The following is an 11,735-nucleotide window of genomic DNA, read 5'->3' as shown; positions in this document are numbered from 1 at the left end:
TTGGAATAAGATGATCTACAACTCAGTAAAACGTTAAACGTTCTACATTCCTGGAGTTCTGACAGGCTTTCAAACATCCAATTGAACGTCAGGTGGAAATGTTTTATTTCTGAAACGCAAATACCAGAACAAAAAAGACTAGGTAAGGGGGAATACTGGAGACCCCAAAGTTTTTTTTAAACAGTGACAAACTTGTTTCCTACTAAAAACTGAATTCACAAAAGGGTCGATTTCCTCTTTTTAGGTTGCCTTGGACTTTCCAGATCCTCTGATCAACTTCTTTCTTTTAGTGTTGTACACAGGGGACCCGGGGTAGATAGAAAATGTAAATGGGTCACCGCTCCTCAGTTTGCTGCAGCAGAGAAGAGAGAGAAGCAATATAATTTGTTGTACAGACTGTTTTTGATTTTTATATTCTGGGAAACAGCACCCCCAGCAAGACAGTCAAGGTTTCAGGCCACAGACAGCACAGGATTCCCATGATCTCTATTTCAACTCCCTCTCTTATAAAAGGGCACTCGGCATCAAACAGAATACTAACGTGTTAATCTTGGGCAGCGCATAGCGAACTTCTTTTGTCTGTCTTCTTGGCCGTGTTGGAGGTGATTCCAGAGGTACAGAATTGGTTGAATCTTGCAGGACCTTGTGCTCTGTGAAAAGTCAGGAATTGATCACTGCTTAAGCTACACTGAGACTCCTTGTTAAACCTATTAAAAATAAATAAACTCAAAGGTAAAGGACTCCTGACTGTTAAGTTCAGTCACCGACAACTCTGGGGTTGCGGCGCTTATCTCACTTTACAGGCCGAGGGAGCCGGCGTTTGTCTGCAGTTTTTCCAGGTCATGTGGCCAGCATGACTAAGCCGCTTCTGGTGCAACAGAATACTGAAACCAGAGCAGCGCATGGAAACGCCGTTTACCTTCCCGTCGGAGCGGTACCTATTTATCTACTTTCAATTTGACATGCTTTCAAACTGCTGGGTTGGCAGGAGCTGGGACAGAGCAACAGGAGCTCACCCCGTCGCAGGAATTCGAACCGCTGACCTTCTGATCAGCAAGCCCAAGAGGCTCAGTAGTTTAGACCACAGCACCACCTGCGTTTCTAAACTCTGAATATCCAGAGTCAATTGAGAATTCAATGTTAGGCCTGATTGGCTACCAAATTGGGTTTTATGTCAAAAGCAGTAGTTTAAATTCCACATGGTTCCCAGCAGCAAGTGGTTACTAATGTTCTCCTGCTCCCAAAGGTGCAGGTTTATTTCCCAGACAAGGTATCATTCAGAGATTCACACATGCAACTTGTGCAAAACATCTCTGGATTTCAGGGCACCTCTTTAACATAAATATTACTTCCTGTACTTCTCTTCTTCCACTAAAGCAGAAGCACAGCAGCAAAGGAAGTTCCTTTGTGGACATGCCCTTAATACCTAATAATAATAATTCACGCAAGGTTAAGAGGCAGGAGATAGGACTTCCTGTTTCCGGCGGTGGAAAATGGCTGATCCCACACAATCGGACCTCAGCCGTTCCGATAATTCAGGGCTGATATGGGGGTAATTAGCCCTGGCAGCCTCCCCAGGGCAGGGGAGGACTGTCTCAACGACCCACGGTCTGCCCCAGATTGCTGATGTGGCAGACGGGAGGGCAATGGGTCGCGGAGCTAGGGACGGCTGACACTCCTGCGACGCCACCCCATAGCCAAACGCATCTGTTTGGGAAAATATAAAGATTTGGAAAAACAGACACACTCTGAATTGAAGAAGCTGGAAAAAACCTGCAGTATGTACAGTCTCTGGTGCAAAAGATCGAACTTCAAAGAGATCCTCATCATGACGTTTGGAATGTGGAGGGGCTTGGTATGTAAAAAAACATTATTTTATCCTTAACATCAACAATCCGTAATGCATGCCAAGCCTCATTAAGAACTTAAATTGCTCTTCAAAAAGTGAGTTCAGATGGACTTTCATATATAATTGGGATCTACTCGCAGCCACTTCTCTTCTAAGACCAGAAATGTCTGTTAAAGACGAAAACAAAGGTCAAAATGGCTTCTACCACCACGTCGTTATTTAATATCTGAAATACTTCCCTGATTAAGAGAAACAGGAGCTAACGGATGGTTGGTTATAAAGACTGGAAACAATATTACATATTGTATATTACATATACAACTGTTTGCAAAAAGATGTTTTTTTGATTACAAGCGAGAGAGGGGGCTAAATGGATGTCTGGCAGCCCCCCTCTAGGGCCCGGAGGGGGGACTGGGAGGATTCCAAAATTGCTAACTGTCTGATATATGGCTACATTGCAAACAGTCTGTTTAAGATAAATCAACAAGGAGGTTACAGAAGGAAATTTCTCTCTGTTTCTTTGATAACACCTGGACGGGAAAGATTAACGATCTGGGAGCTGCCAAAATAACAACTCTCAAAGAGCTGGACAGAACTTTGAAATTGGATGCAATTAAATGAAGTGGTGCGATGAAAAAACAGCTGAAGGAGTACAATATACGGACAAATCTGCACTCCATAGGGGGAAAAAAGTATCAGTTTTCTGACATGAATGAGGATCGTAGAACCTGAGTCAAAATGTGGAAGGGAAAAATCGGACATGGAATTATGAATAACATTGAGGATGATGAGAGGCAGGACTATGTTGTTGAATTCGCTTCGAAATTCAGACCGTGGGAAGTCAAAACAAAATTATTACAATTTGGAAGACAATTGGACCTTTTTTATTTTAGTTTTTTATTTTTATTGGATTTGATATGTTAATTGGATGTTTTTATTGGAAAATTAATAAACACTTAAAAAAAAAAAGAGGCAGGAGATAAAACCAGCACGCTATCCTTTGCTCGCATCTTTGATTCTTGGCTTTGGGCAATTTATGGATATTGTAAGGGAGCACAAAGCAGCTATTGTGTTTCTTAGCTGGAATCCCATCCCCCTCCAATCACGGTGAAGAAAACAAAAAACCATCTGTTTCTTCACTTTTTGCATTGGCAAACGTCTAAGCACGTGTATGGGGCAAACTTCCATCCAACCATAGGCCTTTTGCTTTCCTGAGCTTTCTCACAGTGAGCTGCCACTATACTGCAGTCTAGCTTTCATTTTAGGTGCAGAGCAATAAAAGCTCTGGGCTGATTGGGAGAGAAAACCAGATCTGCAGGTTAGCTTAAATCAAGCAAACCCAATAGGAGTGCACAGATTTGCACACAGAAAGAGGCGAATGCTGAGATTTAGATGGAGGGCTTCACGCCCCTCACCTATTGAACCTCCTATTGAACATCAACAGCCCCTTTTCATCACTCACCTTTTCCTTGTGCTGTGTTTTGCAAGGTTTCAGGAATTGCATGTGCTGTCTTTTTCTCACATCTGCCAGAAGCCACTTGCTTTGAATCATTTTTTAAAGCTGTTGAGACTTTGGGCAGAGACGAGTTTCTCTCTGGGCTCACTTGATCTTGAAGTGCATAATGTGACAGAACAGAACTACAAGAATGCGGTAAGGTGGTCTTAGAAAGGCCAACTGTAGAAGACTCAGGAGTTTTGGGACATACAGCCACAGAATCAGCCTGAGGCGAAGCCTTAGGAAGATCCCTATGGAAAGAATCTTGCTGAGTCCTGGAACCTGAACCTCGAAATGCGGAATGCACATCCCCTAGAGAGAAAACAGGGGTTGCATCTTCTTGACTTGTTGATTGAGAAGTGAAACTCAAATTCTTCCTCTTCCTTTTATTGGCTCTTTGAGCACTCAGACCCGGGTCTGTTCCCCCATGTTCTTTCCCTGCATTATCCTTGCCCGCTTTAACTGTTTTGTGATTGTGCCCTTTCTTAGCCTTGGTTTCTTGTGGCTGCACATCAACATTAAAGCTCTGTAGCTCCATCTCACTGATCTCCTGTTGTAAACAAATTTCCTGGGTCATCTTCTTGGGTTTTTTATGCTTCACATTCAGATCCAGTGTTGCTTCTTCACCAGGAATCTGTTTTTGGAAACCAACCAACTGTTTTGTACCAAGTGCATGCAGTGGTGCCTTGTTGCTTAACAAACTAAACTCCGGACTTTGGAACACAATTCCTCGATCCTCTAAGTTTTCCGAGGCTGCATTTCCTTCATGTGCAAGGGGAGCAGAATTGTTCTGATAATCTAAAGCACCTAGCTCTAACACAGAGGTCCTTCTACAAGTCCTGGTTTTATCAGAACACTGGGAAGTATGTTTCACATTGCAGGCATGGCTCTTTTTATCTTGTGGTTTATTGCTTAATGAGATAGTATCTGGATTTTGGAACTGACTTTCTGAATTCTTCATTTTTTCCAAGAATGTTCTTTTTTCAATTTCCTGAGTCAAAGTGTTGCAGTCATCTCCCTGCTTTGGAATAGTCTGGTGCACTACATATGTCAATCTGCAACCTCTGCCTTTATCACGGTGCTGGGTGCTATCCGCCGCCTCCTGACCACAGCTGTTCAGTGGTGGTCTTTCTTCCAGAGAATCAACTTGACTTGACTCTTCAGTGTGACGTGCAGGCTCTGGAATTGTCATCGCACTACTGTTCGATTCAGAGGTTTTGTATGGTACTACCACAAAAGTATTCCTTATTCCACTGTTATAATTAACCAAATGTCCTTTCGACTGCCTGACAGCAGAAGAGCTCCTGTGCACATTCCCCATGCTCACTTTTTTCACAGCTGTGGTTTCATTGGCTTTGATCGTCTCATAGCTTTTATTATTGGTGTCTGGTGCCAAAAGCTCACCAACCTGACCGACGTCAAAATACTCTTTAACAACCTGCTCCGATTCCTTTGTCCACTGAAGCATCTCTGAGGACTTCTTTTGAGAATCGCCTCCAGATGCAGCTGATGAGCTTGTTCTGCGTTTCTTCCTCTGAGTCACGTGACCACCTGATAACAACACGCTACCAATGAGTGGTCTCGTAGTCACCTCACAGTGCTGCAGAGGTGAACTGTTATTCAGGACGGACAGCAAGCCGCTCCTAGGACATTGTTGTGTTCTCAGAAGGTTTCCTACAATGACAAATAGCTGAATTTAGTAGGTGAACACATACTTGCTTTTTTTAAAAAAAGAATCCATGAACATTCCATTAAGCTTGTGCATTAAGAAAGCAAGAAAAGTAGTTCTCAGTCTAACCAAAGGTCCATCTCATTTCTAACAGAGACCAGACAGATGCTTCCAGGAAGCCCAATAATAGGGCTTTAAAGCAACAACCCTCCCCCCAACCCCACTTCACATTGTGTGCCACGCCCCACAATTAATATTCAGACATTATACTAAACAATGGCAATGTTTAGTATGCAAATGAGCCAGGCCACTTCCTGGACTCATGCATTTTTCATTTCCCTCGCACAACCAAGGAGTTCAGAAGAAATTGTTTCCATTTTCAGTCAATTGTGGCTTCCCATGTTGTCTGAACCGGGAATTGTAGTTAGTGGTGAATCTAGTTAGCTTCAACAAGCCAGCTTTCTAACCCACATAAGTGTGCATAAAATTGTTTCCGTGTGTGTGTGTGTGTGTGTGTGTGTGTGTTGACGTCTATGCCCATTCTGTAATTACAAAAGCTTTTTGGTGGCAACCATCAAATGGCACTTATATTGGGCACGAAGTCTTGGCTGTTCTTTAAAGCACACGTCAAACAGCAAGGCATTCTTTTATACGATTCTAGACCTAACTCCAAAAGCCCACTGCAAGCAATCTGATCAAACGTCAGGCAAAACAAGCTGTGGCTCCCATTGCATGAAGGGGGAGTCAGAAGAAGGAAGGTGGCAGCAGAAAGAGAAAAGGGGGGAAGCAGCCCTGCCTACTTTCTACTCTGTCCCCACTCAGATCTTCTGCCAGCTGACATGTAATTCCCTCGTGGGAACACAGCCCTCATCAGAAAAAAAAAGTTTGCCTGCTTAGGAAAAATGGCATTTGGTACTGAAGACATGCCTTAAAAGCTATGCCTTTTAAGGTTGCCTATATTGAGTGTAACACTCACAGTCTGATGCAATAGGTGGGGTTCCATCCAGACCTCCACGATATAGTCTTGGCCAAATCTGCTTGCCATTCCTTATCCACAGCCCACAACTGACTTTAACTTAAGGACCATCACTTGGGACTAAACAAACCCTAAAGACAAGGTTATAGAGATTTGGCTCTTATTTCTTCCCTCAAATGCTCACAGAACTGTAAAAGAATAATTAAGCATGATGCACACTGAACCTATTTCCCAGTACAGTGGTGCCCCGCAAGACGAACGCCTCGCAAGACGGAAAACCCGCTCGACGAAAGATTTTTCCGTTTTGGAGGTGCTTCGCAAAACAAATTTCCTATGGGCTTGCTTCGCAAGACGAAAATGTCTTGCGGGTTTTTTTTTCCTCCCCCCCCCCCTTTTTCTAAGCCGCTTATCCGATAAGCCTAAAAGCCGCTAAAAGCCACTAAACAGCTAATAGCGCTAATCCGCTAAGCCGTCAATGGGCTTGCTTCGCAAGACGAAAAAACCGCTAGACGAAGAGACTCGCGGAACGGATTCTTTTCGTCTTGCGAGGCACCACTGTACTGAAAAGGAACAGAATTGTGCATTCCTGACTGGTATACTCCCAGCACCAAACAGCACAGTAAAGAAATACACAAGCAGATTCCCATCTTACACTGCAAAGTACAGAATACAGGCAGTTCCAGTGTCAGGTTGAGCCAGGAGTAACTGGAAATAGTCCTCAAATTATTCTGTACCACATCTGTAGTTAGAAGGAAGAGACAACCTCTGCGCCACATAAGCTCAGGCAATGAATAAAATGTGAAGCCTGATCTTATACATGGTTATTCAGAAGTAAATCCCACTGGGTAGGCTTACTCCCAAGACCACAGATGTGGCCGTCCCAAGCATATGGCTTTCCAGTTAACATGTGTCTCTCACTCATACAGAGGGTGCTATGTTTAATTTATGGAAGTATTTATATCCCGCCCACTCACATAATATATCAAGGAGGTGCACAAAATAAAAATCGTAAAACAATGTAGAATCATCACAAGAATGAGTGGCTCGCCTAAAAAGAAATTCAACAAATAGATTTGTCAGCATATAAAAAGGTTTTCAAGAGAGGTTTGAAGGTTATTGGGGTTGCCTGCCAGATATCTGCCGCATACAGCCAAAGTAAAAGTAATTATATGATAAAAGCTCTGTTATACAGAGTACTGTGTCCAGTTCTGGGCACCACAGTTCAAGGAGGACACTGACAAACTGGAATGTGTCCAGAGGAGGGCAACCAAAATGGTCAAAGGCCTGGAAACGATGCCTTATGAGGAACGGCTAAGGGAGCTGGGCATGTTTAGCCTGGAGAAGAGGAGGTTAAGGGGTGATATGATAGCCATGTTCAAATATATAAAAGGATGTCACATAGAGGAGGGAGAAAGGTTGTTTTCTGCTGCTCCAGAGAAGCGGACACGGAGCAATGGATCCAAACTACAAGAAAGAAGATTCCACCTAAACATTAGGAGGAACTTCCTGACAGTAAGAGCTGTTCGACAGTGGAATTTGCTGCCAAGGAGTGTGGTGGAGTCTCCTTCTTTGGAGGTCTTTAAGCAGAGGCTTGACAACCATATGTCAGGAGTGCTCTGATGGTGTTTCCTGCTTGGCAGGGGGTTGGACTCGATGGCCCTTGTGGTCTCTTCCAACTCTATGATTCTATGATTATACCACCAAAAGGCGTGTCCCGATCAGGTGCCAGTGCAGTGCCATCCTCTTCATCCTGAGGTCTGCTCAGCTTGATTGCTATTTGCAAGTGGCTGTTCATATATTGGTGCAGTTCGTGAATAGATTTGTTCTGCATATAAGCAAAAGGGTTAACATTTTTAAACCGATTGAGTTTAAATAAAAAACAAGCAAACCAGGCCTAATAAGCATTGGAAAGCTAAGGTTAAAGACTCTTTACAGTATTTTCAAAGAAGCAATTAGAATAATGTTCTTGTTTTCATTATGCATTCTGTGTTTTCATTTTGAATTTTAATGCTGTGAACTGCCCTGAGATCTTTGGAAGAGGGGCCGTATACAAATTAACATAAATAACATTCCTAATAATTTCCCCATGGGTTCTTTTATAGTTTTAAATATGATTTTATCTCTGTGTTGTAAAGTATGTATAATCTATTAATTAATCCATGAATCTTAATCCATAAATTAGTAACAAGAGCTTCCAAAATTTAACAAAATTTGTTTCTCTACAGCTGCCTCTCTTGTTTCTTATGACTTTGGTTCTCATGGACATTATCAAGCATTTGTAGGATATGCCATGTCAATGTGTAGGATATGCCATGTCAATATCCCCTTGACCAAGGTTCCCTAATCCAGTCTTCTGTGACTCAAGACACCCAATTCCTCGTTACACCCTTCCAAAATGCCAATGGGTGGGTGTGTGTGCGCACGCGCGCATGCCAAACTGGGTCTTTGACCCGGGTAAAATAAAGCCTAGTTTCACCCCTGGTTTAAGCACCATTGAAGAAAAGGTTCCAGTTACCACAGAGACAAATAACATGGCTGCAAATACGGTACCACAGAGAAGAGCTTTCGGCGCAGTGAGGCATTTTCAAAGTGACACGACTCCACTTCTTTTTGCAGTAGCATCTTTTCAGCAATTAGTCTTTGACTAGCTCCCTTTGCACCATTGAGAGCTAAAGCCAACGCTTTGTTGTTCTGTTTTAAGGAGAACTTAATTATAGAGGAGTTATCTGTATTTTTCAAAAGAGGGAGAGAAAATGGGTGGTTTTTGTCAGCTTTACTGGTCAACCATTTCCAAAATTTTGCCTTATCAAGACAAGAACAGAAGTCGGCAGCCAAAATTGGTAGGTAAGCTCCAGTCAACACAGGAAACCTGTGCACCCCACCACAGACTTATGCTGTATATTATGAAGCAAATTCTTACTGGTCTCCCCCTGGGCAATCAGCAGTGGCTTGGCAAGGTTGAACAAACACAGTTTCAATTACTATGATTATGCTGCTGTTTAGAGTCATAAGACCTGTGCCATAAATCATACATCTTTTTCAAAGAACACAAAAATGCCAAAGAACTGTCAAATGCCACTTCACTGGGACTGAAAACACAGCTAAGGCCAGTGATGATACTTATAAATCACTTCCTGCGCCATTTTTCTTGAGTGGTCAAATCTTCCCCAATCCTGCTAACAGCTGGGTTATCATCTTCTCTCCTCCTCCCTCCATTTACAGAAACCTAGTGTTTCTCCACATTGCAGGGATATGCAGCAGCATCAAGGCTGGCATTCCCTGAACCAGACTCATGCAAATACACAGCACTCCATCTGTATAACCAACTCAAGCTGCACCATCTGTGGTTTTGCTGTGCGGAACAGGTGGGGGGAAATAGGCCCTATAAGGCTTTTGTTCTGATAATGCCCTATATTGGCTGTGCTTGTGGTTGAAGATTAAACCTTTCCAGCATGTAAGCTCAGCTCTGTGATGGGGAAATCGCCCCATAGCCCAGCCATGTGATGGATTTAAACCTCTCGCCTCAGCCCATTGCTGACAGGGATGAGTGTGCGCCTGTGTTTGTGTGAGAAAGAGAAAGAGAGAGAGAGAGGGAGAGAGGGAGAGGGAGAGAGAGACAACCTGCTGGAGGTTTTTTCAGCAGGAGTTGGATTGCCATCTATCATGGATGCTTTAGCTGAGATTCCTGCATTGCAGGGGGTTGGACTAGATGACTCTCTACAATTCTATGATTCTGTGTGTAAGTGCAGTATGTATGCATGAGTTTGATGACCACTTTAGTCACATTCACTTAGGCTGTAAAAGGTCAGCAACTCTTGTCTTATAACTCACCCCAACAGAATAGTCCAGGTCTCCAGTGAAGCGCCAGAGCTCAAGCATAACAAATTATTTTTAAATACTGCCACTTACTTATTGTTTTTGTTTTGATCTTTGATGCAAGAGAAGCATTCAGCTTTGCCGTCTTCAATGCACCATTTTTCTTTTCCTTCATCCGTTCCCTGACTTCACTTGTGAAGGAAATGGATGTTTCTTCAAGTGCCTGAAGTGACATTTTTCAGGCAGTCCTGCCAGTTGTTCAGAAAAAAGAAAAGTCTGCCATTATCATCCTTTATATTTGCAAATACTCTACCATCATTATATTGCTTTTATGTTTGCACTGACTTGTAATTCAGGCCCCTTTGGAGTCTGAAGGGACTTCCTCGGTGCTACCACATTGTTGCATTGCATAGACCAGACTGAAGTGTAGAGAAATCAAGCAATTTGTTCATGCATTTGCAAACCAATGCTGAGACAGAATGCTTGTGCAGCCCAGTGTATATGCTTACTGTGAAACAAGTTGCAATACGATACGATAATCTTTATTGTCATTGTCCCATACAGAACACCGAAATTGGGGGGGGGGGACTACATAAGACATTCAAAACCAACAAGTCTGCTATCCCAGCTATCCCAGCCTGGTTAGCCCCCTAAAAACTCTGATACCCCATTTTAAAAATACAATACACTCCTATAGAGACTCCTTACACTGCGTTAAAAACCAAAATCGCATTTGGATAGAAACTGTTTCTCAGGCGGCTAGTCCTAGTCTTTATAACCCTGTACCTTCTTCCAGAAGGCAGAAGCTGAAAGAGATCATTTCCGGGGTGCGCACTATCCTGTGCCATCTCTGCCGCTTTCTTATGGCACTTGGCAGCATAGATTTGATCCAAGGTGGGAAGAGTGCACCCAATTATTCTCTCCGCAGTCTTTACAACCCTGGACACCATTGTTTTTTCCCTGACCGTGCAGCTCCCAAACCACATATCTTTATGTGACAGCTAAAAACGTTTCCCTTCAACCAGGCATTCGGCTTTTGAAATGTGTTTGTGCAAGGGGGGGGGGTGTTTACTGGCTCGTTTCTGTTTTATGTGTTTTGTATCCTCATCCTGTATTTTTCTGTCGTGAACTGCCCTTCGGGGTCTTCGGGTGAAGGTTGCCCCATACGTTTAATAATAAGTGCATTTTTAAAACAGATACAGATAGGTAGCCGTGTTGGTCTGCCATAGTCAAAACAAAACAAATTCAAAAGTGTGAAGAAGTGTGCATGCACACGAAAGCTCATACCAAGAACTGACTTAGTTGGTCTTTAAGGTGCTACTGGAAGGAATTTGTTTTGTTTTAAAACAGAATTAAGCAAAAGAAACGTGGCTGAGGAAGCAAAGGACTTAAGGCTAAGGTGTTGTACATGCAGATATATACATCCCCCCCCCCGCCCCCGAATCATAACCATTAAATTACAAGGAAAACATACTTACCACTTTCATTCAAAAAATGAAATTCCCCTCCCTCAGGCAACCCAGTTCAATCCTCCAAGCGGCTTCCGCCTCCTCCGAAAAGCGGGACTGTAGTTAGTACTTCATTTTGAAAGAAAACAACAATAGCAACAAAGATTTGCTCGGGTTCCCGTACCCCTTAAGGCCCTGGATAAAGAAAGTCCGCCCTCGCTCGCTCTTTCTTTCTCCCGTCCTTTCCTCTAATCCCTCTGCCACATTCTATAATAAGCAAAAACCGCGTTTGGGTTTGGACTTTATCACGTGATCCGCTCCAAGCGACGGGATTGGCCCTTCCGTCAGCCGCTGCGTTGACTCCGCCCCTTTCACCTTCCACGAACTACAGCGCCCAGAATCCCTTGAGGAGGGGCTGAGGCGTTTCCTGTCCTGAATTTTAAAAGGAACAAAATAAATAAAAAAGTGTTGTTGTTGTTGTT

The 11,735-nt window shown here is 43.2% G+C and overlaps 1 protein-coding gene across 2 annotated transcripts; it reads right to left on the bottom strand.

Annotated features, from left to right (window-relative positions):
- Positions 1–81: 81 nt before the first annotated feature.
- On the bottom strand, positions 82–11,507 carry LOC309347242 (uncharacterized protein). 2 transcript variants are annotated; one of them, XM_081871605.1, is made up of 7 exons: positions 11,284–11,507; positions 9,899–10,053; positions 8,540–8,715; positions 7,688–7,814; positions 3,312–5,018; positions 542–650; positions 82–352 (listed from the first exon to the last, which is right to left on the bottom strand). In XM_081871605.1, the coding sequence occupies exons 2-7, from the start codon at positions 10,038–10,040 to the stop codon at positions 241–243; spliced, it is 2,373 nt and encodes a 790-aa protein (XP_081727731.1). In that variant the 5' UTR covers positions 10,041–10,053; positions 11,284–11,507; the 3' UTR covers positions 82–240. The 2 variants fall into 2 exon arrangements, with proteins under 2 accessions (XP_081727731.1, XP_081727732.1); XM_081871606.1 differs by lacking the exons at positions 8,540–8,715; positions 11,284–11,507 and having other exon boundaries at positions 9,899–10,027.
- Between the last annotated feature and the right edge of the window lie 228 nt (positions 11,508–11,735).

Source organism: Podarcis erhardii, assembly GCF_964252035.2.
Source record: "Podarcis erhardii genome assembly, chromosome: 1".
NCBI lineage: Eukaryota > Metazoa > Chordata > Lepidosauria > Squamata > Lacertidae > Podarcis > Podarcis erhardii.
This window is presented reverse-complemented; position numbering and strand designations above follow the sequence as displayed.

What these genes read in the sequence shown, in the direction of transcription:
- LOC309347242 (XM_081871605.1), bottom strand. Translation starts at nt 10,040, where the DNA reads ATGTCACTTCAGGCACTTGAAGAAACATCCATTTCCTTCACAAGTGAA. An exon ending in GCCGAAAGCTCTTCTCTGTG is followed by an intron (nt 7,815 to 8,539) that starts GTACCGTATTTG and finishes GCTTATATGCAG; the next exon opens with AACAAATCTATTCACGAACT. An exon ending in GCGCTGCCCAAGATTAACAC is followed by an intron (nt 353 to 541) that starts GTTAGTATTCTG and finishes TCTCTGCTGCAG; the next exon opens with CAAACTGAGGAGCGGTGACC.